The sequence below is a fragment of the Natator depressus genome, chromosome 2, assembly GCF_965152275.1.
Source record: "Natator depressus isolate rNatDep1 chromosome 2, rNatDep2.hap1, whole genome shotgun sequence".
In the NCBI taxonomy this organism is placed as follows: Eukaryota; Metazoa; Chordata; order Testudines; family Cheloniidae; genus Natator; species Natator depressus.
The window spans coordinates 57998312-58015238 of NC_134235.1; the positions used below are offsets into that span (position 1 = coordinate 57998312).

At 40.8% G+C, this 16927-nt stretch overlaps 1 protein-coding gene across 8 annotated transcripts in view; it reads right to left on the bottom strand.

Moving 5' to 3' along the window:
* SULF1 (sulfatase 1) overlaps positions 1-16927 on the bottom strand; it is a 178097-nt gene that overhangs the window by 13964 nt on the left and 147206 nt on the right. For 6 of the 8 annotated variants that reach the window (XM_074944257.1, XM_074944254.1, XM_074944256.1 and 3 more), the window contains 3 exons: positions 16456-16628; positions 13688-13830; positions 13471-13594 (listed from right to left, as the gene is read on the bottom strand). In XM_074944257.1, coding sequence (XP_074800358.1) covers positions 13471-13594; positions 13688-13830; positions 16456-16628 — 440 coding nt within the window. Of the gene's footprint in view, positions 1-12560; positions 12595-13470; positions 13595-13687; positions 13831-16455; positions 16629-16927 lie in introns of all 8 variants that reach the window. The other 2 variants (XM_074944260.1, XM_074944261.1) reach the window with 1 other exon arrangement.

The following is a 16927-nucleotide window of genomic DNA, read 5'->3' on the forward strand; positions in this document are numbered from 1 at the left end:
CCTCAATATCCATTCTAATCCTCCTGAACAGGTTATAACCAATTACATGAACTGTCCTACCAGGTTTCAGTAATTCCAATTAAAAATTTTTTTCCTCATCAATGAGAGTTTCTAATTCCCCTTACTTGTTACACAGACTCCTAGTTTTGGTACATAAGCAACTGAAAAATTCTCCTGACATTCTTTGCCACATTAGTTCAATTTGTTCATGACATTCTGAGTTTTGGTTTTGTACTGAATTTGCCTCCTTGGCACCCTCTCAGTGCATTGGTAGTTTAATGCCCAACTATTTGCTCCAGTTAGTCTCCAAACAAGAAGGTTAGCCCCTACCTGTGAGATTTAGGACTTCCTGTTTGTACAGCCAGCTCTCCAACTGAAATGTGGTCCAGTGTTCAACAAAACCAAAACTTCAGCCTCACATCAGTCATGCAGTCAACTGTTCACCTCCAGTACTTTCTGCCTTCTCTCACTTATTGGACTGGTAAGATGTCTGGGAAGATCACTTGGACTTTCCTTTTCTTCCACTCTTCCAAGATGCCTGAGGTCTTCTATAATCTGTGCAGTTCCATGTGATGCTGTATCATTGGTTCCAATGTGTATCATCCTCAGTGGAGACTTACCAGACAATTTTTCACTGTCTAATTCTGCTGTCACAGCTCATATCTCATATCTCATATCTTCCCTCTAGTCCAGTGGTTCCCAAACTTGTTCCGCCGCTTGTGCAGGGGCCGGTTTGTTTACCTGCCGCGTCTGCAGGTTCAGTCGATCGCGGCTCCCAGTGGCCGCGGTTTGCTGCTCCAGGCCAATGGGAGCTGCTGGAAGTGGCAGCCAGTAAGTCCCTCGGCCCATGCCGCTTCCAGCAGCTCCCATTGGCCTGGAGCAGTGAACTGTGGCCACTGGGAGCCGCGATCGGCCGAACCTGCGGATGCGGCAAGTAAATAAACCGGTCCAGCCCACCAGGGGCTTTCCCTGCACAAGCGGCAGAACAAGTTTGGGAACCACTGCTCTAGAGAGATATAACCACATCCTATAGTTCCTGTGTCCTTTGCTGAATTCTCCGTCCGCTCTTCTTAATATGGAGTTATTGATGATGATTATTTGTATTCTTAGGATAGTTAAAGAACCTCTCTTGGTTCCTGCTTATTTCATATGACAAGGACACCCATCAGTATGTCCCCTGTAGCTTTCTGTTCCATTCACAGAATCATAGAATATCAGGGTTGGAAGGGACCTCAGGAGGTCATCTAGTCCAACCCCTTGCTCAAAGCAGGACCAATCCCCAACTAAATCATCCCAGCCAGGGCTTTGTCAAGCCTGATCCTAAAAACTTCAAAGGAAGGAGATTCCACCACCTCCCTAGGTAACGCATTCCAGTGCTTCACCACCCTCCTAGTGAAAAAGTTTTTCCTAATATCCAACCTAAACCTCCCCTACTGCAACTTGAGACCATTAGTCCTTGTTCTGTCATCTGCTACCACTGAGAACAGTCTAGATCCATCCTCTTTGGAACCCCCTTTCAGGTAGTTGAAAGCAGCTATCAAATTCCCCCTCATACTTCTCTTCCACAGACTAAACAATCCCAGTTCCCTCAGCCTCTCCTCATAACTCATGTGTTCCAGTCCCCTAATCATTTTTGTTGCTCTCCGCTGGACTCTTTCCAATTTTTCCACATCCTTCTTGTAGTGTGGGGCCCAAAACTGGACACAGTACTCCAGATGAGGCCTCACCAATGTCGAATAGAGGGGGAACACATCCCTCGATCTGCTGGCAATGCCCCTACTTATGCCCCAAAATGTCGTTAACTTTCTTGGCAACAAGGGCACACAGTTGAGTCATATCCAGCTTCTCGTCCACTATAACCCCTAGGTCCTTTTCTGCAGAACTGCTGCCTAGCCATTCGGTCCCTACTCTGTAGCGGTGCATGGGATTCTTCCGTCCTAAGTGCAGGACTCTGCACTTGTCCTTGTTGAACCTCATCAGATTTCTTTTGGCCCAGTCCTCTAATTTGTCTCGGTCCCTCTGTATCCTATCCCTACCCTCCAGTGTATCTACCTCTCCTCCCAGTTTAGTGTCATCTGCAAACTTGCTGAGGGTGCAGTCCACGCCATCCTCCAGATCATTAATGAAGATATTGAACAAAACCGGCCCAAGGACCGACCCTCGGGCACTCCACTTGGGGCACTCCACTTGATACCGGCTGCCAACTAGACATGGAGCTATTGATCACTACCTGTCGAGCCTGACAATCTAGCCAGCTTTCTATCAACCTTATAGTCCATTCATCCAGCCCATACATCTTTAACTTGCTGGCAAGAATACTGTGGAAGACAGTGTCATAAGCTCTGCTAAAGTCAAGGAATAACAGGTCCACTGCTTTCCCCTCATCCACTGAGCCAGTTATCTCATCATAGAATGCAATTAGTTTAGTCAGGCATGACTTGCCCTTGGTGAATCCATGCTGACTCTTCCTGATCACTTTCTTCTCCTCAAAGTGCTTCAGAATTGATTCCTTGAGGACCTGCTCCATGACTTTTCCAGGGACTGAGGTGAGGCTGACTGGCCTGTAGTTCCCGGGTCCTCCTTCTTCCCTTTTTTAAAGATGGGCACTACATTAGCCTTTTTCCAGTTGTCCAGGACCTCCCCCGATCGCCATGAATTTTCAAAGATAATGGCCAATGGCTCTGCAATCACATCCGCCAACTCCTTTAGCACTCTCGGATGCAGCGCATCCAGTCCCATGGACTTGTGCTCATCCAGCTTTTCTAAATAGTCCCGAAGCACTTCTTTCTCCACAGAGGGCTGGTCACCTCCTCCCCATGCTGTGCTGCCCAGTGCAGTAGTCTGGGAGCTGACCTTGTTCGTGAAGACAGAGTCAAAAAAAGCATTGAGTACATGAGCTTTTTCCACATCCTCTGTCACTAGGTTGCCTCCCTCATTCAGTAAGGGGCCCACACTTTCCTTGATTTTCTTCTTATTGCTAACACACCTGAAGAAACCCTTCTTGTTACTCTTAACATCTCTTTCTAGCTGCAACTCCAAGTGTGATTTGGCCTTCCTGATTTCACTCCTGCAAGCCTGAGCAATATTTTTATACTCCTCCCTGGTCATTTGTCCAATCTTCCACTTCTTGTCAGCTTCCTTTTTGTGTTTAAGATCTGCAAGGATTTCACTGTTAAGCCAAGCTGGTCACCTGCCATATTTACTATACAGGTTTGTTGCTGTAACCTCAATAAGGATTCTTTAAAATACAGCCAGCTCTCCTGGACTCCTTTCCCCCTCATGTTATTCTCCCAGGGGATCCTGCCCATCAGTTCTCTGAGGGAGTCAAAGTCTGCTTTTCTGAAGTTCAGGGTCTGTATTCTGCTGCTCTCCTTTCTTCCTTGGGTCAGGATCCTGAACTCGACCATCTCATGGTCACTGCCTCCCAGGTTCCCATCCACTTTTGCTTCCCTACTAATTCTTCCCAGTTTGTGAGCAGCAGGTCAAGAAGAGCTCTGCCCCTAGTTGGTTCCTCCAGCACTTGCACCAGGAAATTGTCCCCTACACTTTCCAAAAACTTCCTGGATTGTCTGTTCACCGCTGTATTGCTCTCCCAGCAGATATCAGGGTGATTGAAGTCTCCCATGAGAACCAGGGCCTGCGATTTAGTAACTTCTGTTAGTTGCCGGAAGAAAGCCTCGTCCACCTCATCCTCCTTGTCCGGTGGTCTATAGCAGACTCCCACCACGACATCACCCTTGTTACTCACACTTCTAAACTTAATCCAGAGACTCTCAGGTTTTTCTGCAGTTTCATACCGGAGCTCTGAGCAGTCATACTGCTCTCTTACATACAATGCAACTCCCCCACCTTTTCTACCCTGCCTGTTCTTCCTGAACAGTTTATATCTATCCATGACAGAACTCCAGGCATGTGAGTTATCCCACCAAGTCTCTGTTATTCCAATCACATCATAATTCCTTTACTGTGCCAGGACTTCCATTTCTCCCTGCTTGTTTCCCAGGCTTCTTGCATTTGTGTATAGGCACTTGAGATAACTTGCTGATAGTCCCTCTTTCTCAGTATGAGGCAGGAACCCTCCCCACTCGCGCTCTCCTGCTCGTGCTTCCTCCTGGTATCCCACTTCCCCTCCAGAGACAGATTCTTCTGTAGTTGACTTGCTGAGTATCTGAAATGCTTTGATACTTCACGTTGCGTTGAATGCCTCCTGGCTCTTCCCCCCTCTTGGTCACAATTGCCTGTCCACTTCTTTGGTGTCTATTCTCTCCAATTCCCTTATCAACAATCCTTCCCTTTGTGGTGTCTGTGACAATGATTTCTGAATTTGGTTGTCCAAGAAGTTTTCATTTTCTTTGATGCTGCACAATGTTGCGACTTATGCTTCCAGAGCATGAATGTTCTCTTCCTGTACGGACACCAGTTTGCATTTCATACACCAGAAATCTATTTTGCCTTCTGGAAGAAAGGGCAACATAGCACACTGAAGGCAGGTTTCAGCAGTTGTTCCTTCATCATCCATATCTTGTACCTGGTGTGGAGCCATACCTAAAATAGGAATCACACTCTCTCGCTAAGCTCCCACTGATACTTATCTAGTTTGCCATTCCTGTTCAGCTGGCAACTGACTTATATACTAAGCCTCAATGCTCAGCTCCCTCCCTTGCAAACTGGAAGGGAATAACCATTCAGAGACTTCAAACACTGGTTCCATTCAAAGCCCCAAGGTCCCAGTAACAACCCCCTCCCAGGGACACAAACGGAGCTGTTTCACTTGGCCAGTTCAGGGACCCACAGCCCAGCCATAGAAACCTTCAAAGAGAAAAAACAAACAACAGATGGAATGAACACAACACTCACCTAGTCCCTCTAACTGCAAGCATAGGATCCACTGCGACATCCTCTAAAAGTCCCATTTGCTGCTTCTGTTACTTTGCTAAATGGTGTCTAAGTATTCATGGGGAAAGGGGCCACAATGATTTCCAAAGAAAAAGTTTAAAGTCAGGGAGTTCCATGTCTCAGCTACATCAGAACAGTTTAACATGGTGACCTGAGACATATTTTGTGTAGCCTATAGGAATAGATATTTGTTAGGTAAGGTACAGGCATAAGTTAAGGCAGAAAAGCAATAAGCCTACAGGTCTGAGGCCTGTAAGACAATAGCTTAGCTAAACAAGGCATAAGGCCCAAAGGCCTTAGCATAAACAGCTAACAAGAAGTAACCCTAGATCATAAGATATCACAAGATATAATGCTGTACTGACTAAACTGCCAACAGGTAACCACAAGATACTAGTTTATACCAGTTTGGGATATTTTAAGTTAGGAACATCAGCAGATGTCTGACCACAAGAGTGTCATGGTAACTAACTGATGTACATGTTAACAAGCTTGAGGTAAAAGCCCTAATAATCTATAGGAGAAGGGCACCCCAACAATAGTAGCATGAGGAACTACAAATTAGGAAAAGGGATCGAAACTCCTATGGAATATGCTTTAGGTATAGTGGTGTCAGCGTAACACATTATAAAAGTCGTATCCCAGCCTGTGTGCCTCGTGAGATGTAACTCTTGGGAGATGCCAGGATAACAAGCACTGGTGATGGTGAGAAAGATGATGAGGATAACTAATACTTCAGGTCCTTTTGCAAGGGATGGTGAGAGCATATAGCTGTTCAGATGCACATTCTGTATTATTTCTATCTACCTTGCTGGGTTAGAGTGTTTGTAACTTGCTAATTGAAAACAGAAGGTTTTTCCTAATTGTGAGTGTTGCAACTATGCATGTTGGGGCTCCCAACTAAGCTTTAATTTTAATAACCCTGGGCCTGATCTTGGGACAAGAACCTACAAAACCTCAAAAAGAAAAGGAGTACTTGTGGCATCTTAGAGACTAACAGATTTATTTGAGCATAAGCTTTCGTGAGCTACAACTCACTTCATTGGATGCTTATGCTCAAATAAATTTGTTAGTCTCTAAGGTGCCACAAGTACTCCTTTTCTTTTTGCGAATACAGACTAACACGGCTGCTACTCTGAAACCTACCAAACCTCAGTGTGTTAACTGGGAATTCTTAAGTAGTCAATATAAATTAATACACGATCAATAGATTAGGTAACATTTGCCATGTAGAGCCAGTAAACATCCAGCTCCTTATTCAAGCCCTACATACAATATGGAAGTAGACATGTGACAGGGACATGACACGTGAATGCATATTGCTCAAGAACAAAGCTTCAGGCTGGTGACTGCTCCTTCGGAACAGTCTAACAGTCATGGGGACAAGTCATCTGGAGGGACTCGAAACATATTTTGTCACATACAGCAAGTCAAAACCCAGCTCCTTATTCAAACCCTGCCATGCAATACTAAAGTGGGGTGGTGGCAGACGCATAGCAATGTATTTCGCAGGAATAAAGCCTTGGGTCATCTGGTGGCATATCCTGACTACTTCAGAAGAGTATAATGATCACATAGACTTGTTACTTGGGGTGACTTGAGGCATATTTGTTATATTCATACACTCAAAATTCAGCTCCTTATCAGAACACCATCCACAATCTAGAAGTGGTGTGGAGGGGTCACACTTCACAGCATATTGCACAGCAATGAAGCTTCGGGTCAGACATTGCAATATCCCAGCTGCTTCAGAAGAGTACAATGGTCACAGCTATGTGTCACTTGGGGTGACGCGAGGCACATTATGTCATATACAGGCAGTCAAACTCCATATACAAAATGGAAGTCTGGCCAGGATGTCACAATTCACATCATATCACACAAGAATGAAGCTTCAGATCAATGAGTGGCGTGTCCCTGCTCCTTCAGAACAGTGCAGTTATCACAAGGACTTGTAATTTGGGGTAACCTGAGGACATGTTTTGTCACAGACAGCCAGTCAAAACCCAGCTTCTTATTGGATTATTCAATTAATACATAAATTAACAAATTAGAATTTTACATTTTTATAACATTCAATCACATTCATTTGATGACATTTCTAAACATTTCATCTTACATGGATGTATTTTTCAATAACTTTGGTTTTTGAATAAGAAACTGGGAAAACAACCAGCTTCCCCCTCATCTCATATTCTCATGTTTCACATAGGCCAGAGGAGACTGGACGTAGCTAGCTATTCCTTCACAGCTTTTACTCTTTGCTTCACTGCTAGCTTTGAGAGTTTGTAAGAAGAAGCACAGTCCACTACACTGTGGCAGTGCCAAGAGATGAAAAGTCTGGCTTGGAAAAACACTCATGAGGTTCTTTGTTTGCTAATTTGGGGCTCGAGCCTACTCCATTGGAGTCAAGGAGAGTTTGGGCATTGACTCCTCCAATGGAAAGTGCTTGAATCTTACACATAAACTGGCCTTCCTTCACTTAACATAACTACATAAAAATGGAAATATTTTAACTTTTCTAATAGTATCTTCTAAAAAATATATCCTTTTCTTTAAAAATTGGTGTGCTAGCTCCTATTTTAACACTCCCACCCTCAGTGCTCATTTGTCTCCATGGTCCTATGTTTCAGTTTAGTAGCCCTACCACTAATTGACAAATTCCTTACAACAGAAAATCCTCTCTGTCTGGACTGGCTGTGTTTACTGGTTCTGGTGAGTGAGCAGGGGGAGAGTAAAGTTGTGTTAGTCTTCTTTCTGAAAGAGATGTAAGGAAATCAACCACAATGAAAGAAACATTGAATGGTCATGTGAGAGCCATCCTTATAAAGCAAAATAAAGTGACAATGACTTTCTGCCTGCAGAAAAGTACATTATAAAAGATTCAAAGAAGAAAGCTAATTTCTTTCTTAAAGAAAAAAAGGCATGTGGCACATCTTAACATTTTACTTATCAAGCATCACGATGCACTAAAAGCATCTATTAAAATAATGAGGTGAACAAACTGAACTGAGCAGTTATAATAAAGTTCCAAGAGCAATTTTTTTCCCCAAAATGCAGGAACTAGATTCTGATACTCAACACATTTTCCTGCAATGTTACAATCAATGATGGCCAAAGCCACGCTGTAGACAATGGGCTGGCAAGAACCTGAATTTCATAAAGAAACACATCAAATATTCTAAAGAACACAACAAGGTAACTCTGTGTAAATTAGCAATTCTTGTAATACTTCCCCATCCTAAAATGATTGACCCGATTCTACCCATGAACGTAAGAATTACATTTCAGCTTCAACTTAAAGCCTAACGGGAGTTATGAAATACATTGCTGTAAATAGTGGATCCACCAGCCATAGGAATCGCAAGGACTGTATCATCCTGAGGGCTGAAATAGCAACCATACAGCCCAGGCAAGAGTATGTGGATATTTTTAACCAGGACCATCACAGAACCGCTTCTGCAGCACATAGCTTGGTTATTCAGACTGTGTGCTAGAGGCAGGATTTGCCCAAGATGTTCAAACTCTCTCCGGGTGCCCTGGAGAGTTAAACAAAGTCTAATTTATATTTATTGACAGTATTAATCAACGGTTACATTTTAACTCTGTCATTCTCCGTTGGTAAGGCATGGAAGAAAAATGTGCCTGAAAATTATACATCGGATTCTCTGTTGCATTCGCCTTACACTGGGCAGAGCAGCAAAGAGGCTTAAGGGAGCCTGTCATAGCTCCCTGTTTCCTTTCCTGGCCCCGAGTACAGATTAAAGCATCCAGAGGGCTGCTTTAAAATATGTCTGATGGCTACGGTCCACTAGGGATCATACGCCAGCTGGGGATTGTTGGAGCATATTGTACTCTGGCCACACACCTGCCACACTCCTGCACTAGGCATTGAGGGGATGGAGAGATGGAAGACAGACAACCTCAGCAAGAGACTTGAAGAAGGTTTCTGCTCTCTTTGCACTGCCTGAGTGGTACAAAGAGAATTGAGTGGGGCATGAATCTGGTCCCTTATCTTATAGGCATAACTGCCATCAAACTATTTAAGGAAGTATTTTGGAAATGCCAGTGTTCTTCTATCAATTCTTTGTATAGATGGATAAATAGTTACATTAACCCCCCCCCAGGTCTATGGTAGTAAATGGCTGTGACCGTACTTCACAGAAGTTGCCATCTTTGTTGTGAACCAATTAACTGTAAGGAAGACATGTTTTCAATAGGAAAACCACTCAACTTAGGCAAGTTTTGACATATATTTTAATTCCAGGAGTAAGTGCAGGTATTGGGGTGGGTGGTGGTGGTTGTTTTTCTATTTTAATTCAATTCACTGTTTGTTTCCTGTAAGCAAATGTAATCTGGAGTTGTAGATAAAGATAGACCAAGTCAGGGAACCTTATATCTAATGTTCTGGTTCACTGCTAAGTGGCATGCCCCACTTGGACAGTGCAGTGTGGCAATAGCCACACTTCCCACCTATAAGTGGAAATGTATCCTCCTATTCCCTTCAGAATCCTCCAGACAAAACCCTAGAAACCAGACTTTGTGCTTGGGGCATGAATTTAATCCCTAGAGTAGCTCAAGGCAAAAAACATCCATTGTCGGCAAATCTGTACCTCACTCTCCCAACTCACACCATACAGTGTATCAGTTTAGTTCATATCCCACATTATACCCCCACTTCACTGGCTACTGAAACTAGGCCAGCAAAGTCTCTCTTGGTTCATTAGTGTATTAACAGATATGATTATGAGAACATCAGCCTGCTGGTTAAATGTGGATTTCTGAAAAAGGATAAGAAACAAAACCCAATAATGAAAAGCTCACTGAGAACTTATAGGCCTACAAAATTGCAACATTGTAAACACAGAGATCTATTTTCCCATCAACATTCTGGTGACTTTCTTGTGGGGAAAAGAGGCTAGATGAGGTAATGAGAGGGACACACCATTAATAAAAGTTACCCTTAGAACTCTCCAGTGCATCAACTTAAGTACAGAGACTACAATAATTACAATTTTACTATGCTGTTATAGTAGCACAATTGTCATTTCATCAGGGATCTAATTGCCAAATGACATACTATTCTGCATGATATATAGAGAAACAAATTGATATACTGAAAATCCCCTTGCCAACTAGCCAAACAAGTCTCATTTCAGGGCCATGATGGCAGCAGAAGCTGTTTAACAGCAGCCAGGAAGTGCAACTTTTTGTAATATATAGGAGAAACAGAATAACTTATACTGCAGTTTAACCAACAGGGAATGCAATATTCCCATTTCCTAAAATGAGGGCATGCTGATTGGGTAAGCGACTTATTTCAGGCACTGTAAACCCACAACTCAAGAATGAACTTGAGAGGTTTCATAAATTGAGATAAAAGTGTAAAGGAAAAACAGAAAAATGTTTCCCCCTGCAATAAATCAAATCTTGTTAAAAATAAACACAGAGAAGGAAAATAGGGAAAAATTGTATATGATTAATAAGGAAGTGCTTTTGTTTATAAAGTATTTTGCATTTTATTAGATAAACAGACTAAGACCCAATGTAGAAAAATGCTGCTAAGGCTAGATACATAAACACACATGTTGGGATTCTCTTCTCAAACATTACTCAAGCTGTTATTCATGGCTGAGATTCCTTGAAGCTTCCTAAGGAATTTGGATACTCACATCCCATTAAGAATAATGGCAAATGGACATCAAAATCCCGAGGCAGCTTGGAAAGTCCCAGCCTGTGTATATAGCTCATGGTTACTCTGGGCAGCTATTTATGTGGAGTCAAGATCTGCCCTTCAATGCACATGCGTGGCACAGAGGTCCCATAACTGGTGCTTCCTGAATGCATCCACGGGTAGAAATGGGCATGCAGTGTTCATTCTCTACATAGGCATTAAACAAACTGTACTGTGCTCTGTGTGGACATATATGCCTGCAGCCACAACACAGCTAATATGGTTGTACTGGCTGTAAATCAACACATTTAGTTGTGTGTTAAATTCTGAACTAAAGTATTTAAATACTCAATACATGTAAGCTGAGCTACTAAGCAGGCCCACATAATACCCAAGCAGTATTTTACGAGACTCACAACAGCATGGAGCTGCATCCTTTTTAATTCTGCACAGGTTTGGTACATGAAGAATAGGTTCCTCTCGGAGATTCCTTTCAAAGATTACTAAGAAATGGTTAAGGTTTCTTTTATAAATGTCACATATTCACAGGGTCCAAAGGGTCTGAACCAAAACTTTGGACACAAAATCCTTTGACCTTTGGGAATCTCTATATGGACCTGCACTTTACAGGTCAGTATTATTTTAATTGTGTTACACCTATTACTCTTCCCAATAGAATCATTTTAAACGGGTTGGTGAGTGGTTAGAGTGATTTCACTACTAGACTTCATGACAAAATGTAATATAATGATATATGGTGCCATATTATTTCATGCAGCCCTACAACATAAAAATTCCATCTCTGTTAGATGTAAAGTTTAAGGTAGCAATAAAAATGCTTGCAAGAAAATCTTCATATGAGAGATTAAAAAGGATAGTTTTATTTTTTTAAATAAAACTAACAGAATCCAAGAATCTCATTCTCCCTTTGTAGTAAATAACTGTTTCCCATCAGACTTTAGCAAGAAATGCACAAAACTGTGAAATAACATGAGGTTTCACAGAACAGCTCATCATATCCTCAGTCATGAAACTACACAATTGGGAAAGTACAAACTTGGCTCTACGGGGAAACAGCTGCTTAAGTTAGAGATTTATAAAATATCAAGATGCATGATTTTATTTGTTTCCTGACTCCTGTGTTTGATACACAGAGCTAACAATCACACACTCTTTGCTCTCCCCATAAAACGGACCATTTATACAACTGTAGTCTCCTGAGACCCAGTTATGCCCTCACTTACACTGGTGTAAATGACGAGTAATTCCAACAAAGTGAATGAAGCTGAAAAGGTGTAAAACTGATGGAAAATGAGAACAGAACCAAGCCCAAATATCCGGGATCATTTTCTACCATTAATTCTACACTTAACCTGTAGAGTGGACAGTGCAGCAGATACCAATACAGTGATGTTATGACTTCAGCTTTCTCAGTGTTTCTGTCCCTTTTTCTGCTCTCTCCCTGAATCTGTTTTCCCCACTCATAGCAGGGAGTGGTGTGCATACAGTATGCTTACCTACAGCAACCCCACCCCTAGTTCAACCTCATCCAATGCCCATTGAAGTTAGTGGGAATATAGCTATTGACTTCAATGAGTGCTTGCTCAGGCCCTTGGAGTATAGATAAATCAGAGATTATATTTAAACACATTTGTTTTACATTTACAAAGCAGCTGTATAGTCTTCTTAAATAAAAAACACCACTTCGTTCTTTTTGCATAGATTCCCAATATAAGCATATAAGAAATACAGGCATGGAATAATTAAAATGAGCTGCATGAAGTCTTGCCATGACACTGAGCTAAGTTAAATGCAGAATGGCAGATCTAATAACCAATGGCCAAGTTCAGTAGAGAATATTGTTAGAAAATGCATGCACCAAAAGCTATGTCGTTTGCAACATGGCAGGATACAGACATTAGTTGAAATGGACTGGATCATGCAATTATTTGGAAAGAAGCTGCTGAGGAGAATAAAAAAGTGTGGATACCTGTGTGGATCATAGCTTCCTCCATCTTTATTTCCTGATATAGGAAAATACAAGAGTAACTTTTGTTAGTGTTTAGAACTTGTAAAAACCATTCACAATGTAGTTTCCATGCACAGCATCTAATCCTAAAAAGAAACGTATTTGTGTTAAATATAGACAGAGCTGCAGTCCAACAAAAGTTTCCTAAAAGATGTGTTCAAAGAATTGAAAAAATCCCACAAAAATCAGATTAGAAATGATAAATTAAGAGAATTTTCATGGAGAAAAGAGAGAAAAATAAAGAAGCAATGGCATAAAATATGAAGAGAATATTCCTGTAAAAGCACACTTTAAGGTCACCCAAAATGAAGTGCAACAAATTCCAGATAAGTGAAGTATAAATATCACTTAATTTTTTTTAAATTCAGGAACATTTGTAAAGGACTTCTCATATCTTGCTCTCCTTGAACACAGCAGGGACATCTGTCCATTAAAAGTTTGCAACATACATTCTTGGTTGCAATGTAGAGTTTGCAGTTAATCACTCCTTGGTGGGGACGCTATTGGGAAGCAAAGACTAACAAAATTAATCCTGTAGGAGAGAATGGAAACAAAGTCCTACAAAGCTATCTAGAGTGTAATTAAGCAGCATTAGCATGTTCTTCTATTATTTTTTAGTGTAATGGCTTGGTCACCTTCCTGCCCAATACTTTGTAATATCCATCTATAATAACCCTACATATCTGCAATGAAACATATCTGCAATGCATTCATAATGCTGTATACACAATTAACTGCCAGGTTTTCAGAGAGAGAGAGAAAGAGAGAGAGAGAGAGTTGTAATTGATCCACTTAGTAATTAAGAAAACAAAAGACACCCTAATAAAAACATACATGAATAGTGCCTTCTTTCAGATTTTTTCTTTTTTACCTGTTTCAAGTCCCTTAGGTCGTGGATTGCACTGCTTGTAACCTTGACAACTTCTTAATTCCATTAGCTGTATATGTAATTGATTCAAAATGCCTCTTTCCACTGTGTGTACTGTATTTGTCAGCTGGGCATCAGAAAAAAAGAAATATTTGTTAACAAGAGTGCAAACATACAGAATATTAGTGCTGAAGCGTTTGTAACACAGAAATGGGATTACCTGATAGGGATCAGTGTTCATATCAAAATATTCCAAGAATCCAGTTGCAAACTCACAGAAGAGAAAATTGTGTGTCTCATTAATTGTTCGCAAACACCAGTAGGTGTTGTTGTTTGAACTTGTGCAAGCACAGAAAGACCCCACTGTAATTGGGAGAAAACAATTAACTTTAGATATAAAATAATAAACATTGCTTTTCTGTTAGTAAAACTTGTATTGATTTTAATAGTTTTACTTTATTTTTCTGAAAAGTTCTTTAGTTTTAAGAATAAACCATTAGATTCTATTCAGAAACACAAAAACTTCCTAAATTATTTAAATACAAAAACATATATGAAAATACATATACGTTTTAAATGACAGGAGACATGAAATCCTGTGGATAACAGGCCAAATTCTGCCCCAACTGACATATGATGTAAATCTGACTGCTCTGGGGTGAATTGGATGTAAGCGTTTAAAAAAAAGTTCTTGTCCTCAGTTGCTCATGCAGAATGAGATTCAGTGGAGTTGCTTAGTATATAAGTCAGGGTAAAATTTGCACTGATGTTCTAAAAGAAACCTTAACCTCATGGAATATATAGGATGTACGTTTCACGGAAAATTCCACCCACATGGTGCTATTCTGCCCTCCTCTAGAAGCTAGTGAGAGCTGTCTGTATGTTGTCAGTGTTGTGGCTTGAGCTCCATTTGTTAGGGAGTATACATGATGAGAGGGAGAGGTAATGTGGCAGGCAGGAGAGAAGGAGGTACATTATGGAGACTGAAGAGAGGGGAGGAAATGGAAATGTGAAGATGGGTTTGGATTGTACCTAAAAGCTGGCACGGGATGCTGCAGTGTGGCACTGGAGGAAGGGATTTGGAAGAGTTGCTGGGGGCCACTATGAAGCAAGAGGAGCAGAGTAACAGAGCTGGAGAGCAGAAAGGAAAGAGACAGGACTAGCAAGCAGGAGTGAAGTGGCACTAGTAGGAAGAATGAAGCCCTGGAGGAGCAGTAATGGAGGTGATGTGTACCATCGAGGAAACCCCAAGGAAGAAGCTGGTATGGGCCATCAAAAGGTTTTCAGCATCACTGACACACAGCCCTCTGAGGTGAGTGGAACCAGCACACAAATATGATGGTGTAGCAGAATGAGAGGGATAAATCGTATTATATTTAATAGCATAACTACTAACTTAAAATATTCTATATGTGCAATGTCTGAGTTAAGTTTACGATGATAATGTTAATGTTTATCTTTTCCTGATTTCAGAGTGTTTAAAATCAAAACCTTAAAATTAGCATTAACTAACTTTTGTATTCAGTTTCCCTGCTTTTTATGTTTGTTTGATTTTGTTTGTTTTTGTCTCTGAGGAAAAGATAAGAAAAAGATCAATCAATTACTTTGGGTTAAAACCAGAAGTCATTACTCAATTTATGCTAAATTCTTACCCCATCAAAACTCTCAGTGCAGCTTTGTATTACAAATGTGCAAAATATCACTACAAATGTAAAACCCAATTTTTATATTTCCACAGTTTGCAATATTTTTCTTTAGCAAACTGGTCTGAAGACTAAGGGCAGAATGTTAGCGTCAATGCAACTACGACAATTTCTACCAGCTGAGTATCTGTCCCTAGGTCTCAGTGAGGTCTAGCCACCTGACAATTTTCAGCTTCTATAGAACAGCTATTCCTAAGTTATACATGTCAAAAAAACACCTAAAAATTGTGGAAAAGAATTATTGGATTTTGATTAAACTTTCAAGAAAAAACAAACAAATAAACAATCCCCTTTGTACTGTGATCAAACCTTGAAACTTTCAGCCCCCAAAGCAGAATTTTTCAGACAGTTACACACAACTGACAACAATGGTTTATAATGGAAGTCCTGTAGATTCCTTAAATGTAATGTTTGATATAGTACTAGCCTAGATAAAAATTACATGGACTATCAATAAATTCTCTTCCTTCAAGTCAGGAGATGACCCCTAAGGGCCAAGGAAAAAATCCTCCTTCCTCCTGCCAAATTTTGGCATAACATTAACTAATGTGAAGATTATGATAGTTTTTGGGTCTCCCCTTGTTCACAGAGCCATGATACCAGATTTTTATGTTTTTGTCTCATTGAGTCTGATAATTATTATGCTCTCAATGAACTAAACACTAAATTCAGCTGATTAAATTCTGTCCTGATTGACGCTCCATGTAACTCCTATTCAAATCAACAGGGTTGCATGGGTGTAAATGACAGCTAAATCTGAGCCACTGTATTCATCCTCACTCTACTTCACCCTGTTAAAATGAAGTAGTCATTTACCAGAATTTTACAAGCAGTATTATATGGGTAGGTGGGAAAATAAATGTGCATATAGACAGGAAATAATGGAACCTTTTTTTCTCTTTTCAGGATCATAAAACAGCATAATTAGAAGTCCTCTGAAATATTTAGACATCTGGGTCTACAAGAAGAGGAACAAAACCAAATAGATGGTAATAAAAAAGCACAGGAACATGTCTTTTTTGTGTTTTGTGTTTTTGTGTTTCTACAATCTTAATTGAGGCCTCTAGGTATTTACATTGCAGTATAAATAAATAATAACTACAAGTGAAGTTCTTCATTAATTTCTTTACACGGCAATTACTTCTTTGTGTGCATTTTGTGTCAGGAACGTAAGTGCCTGCTTTCCAAAATAACGCCCTCGTTGACTGTCCTATCTGGAAATTATCACATGAGACAGGAGAATGAACCTCATTAAAGTCTGCACGTGGAGGTAAGAAATACTCACAGTTCCAGAACGGTGCTGTCTGCCAGTGGTTATTATCATGGGTAAAACACGTAAGTCCAGGAAGGCTGCATTCATCTCCTTTCTTCTGGCGTCTTTTCCCCTTTCTTTCCTTCTTTCTCCTGCGGGTCTCTGTGAATAGCTGAAGTTTGCTGTCCACCTCCTGTGCTGCTTCTCTGTTCAGAGGGGAAGCAATTTGTAGTTCACACAGACTAATTTCTATTTGTTTGAAAAGGGCTTTAACAATTATGTTTATTTGAGTTTTTAAAAGGCTGAATGCTTGAAACTATGTACCAGATAGGGAGCCTAATTAAGGGTGGTCTTTCTCTCTCCCCCCCCGCCACCCCATATCTCTTAATATTGTGAGAAGATGCTCTCATCACAAGTAAATTGGATAGATGCTGTATCAAGTACAGGAAGTAAAGGACCCAACTAAAGGTTATCAAGTCAGTCAGTCCCCAGAATGATTCATTTC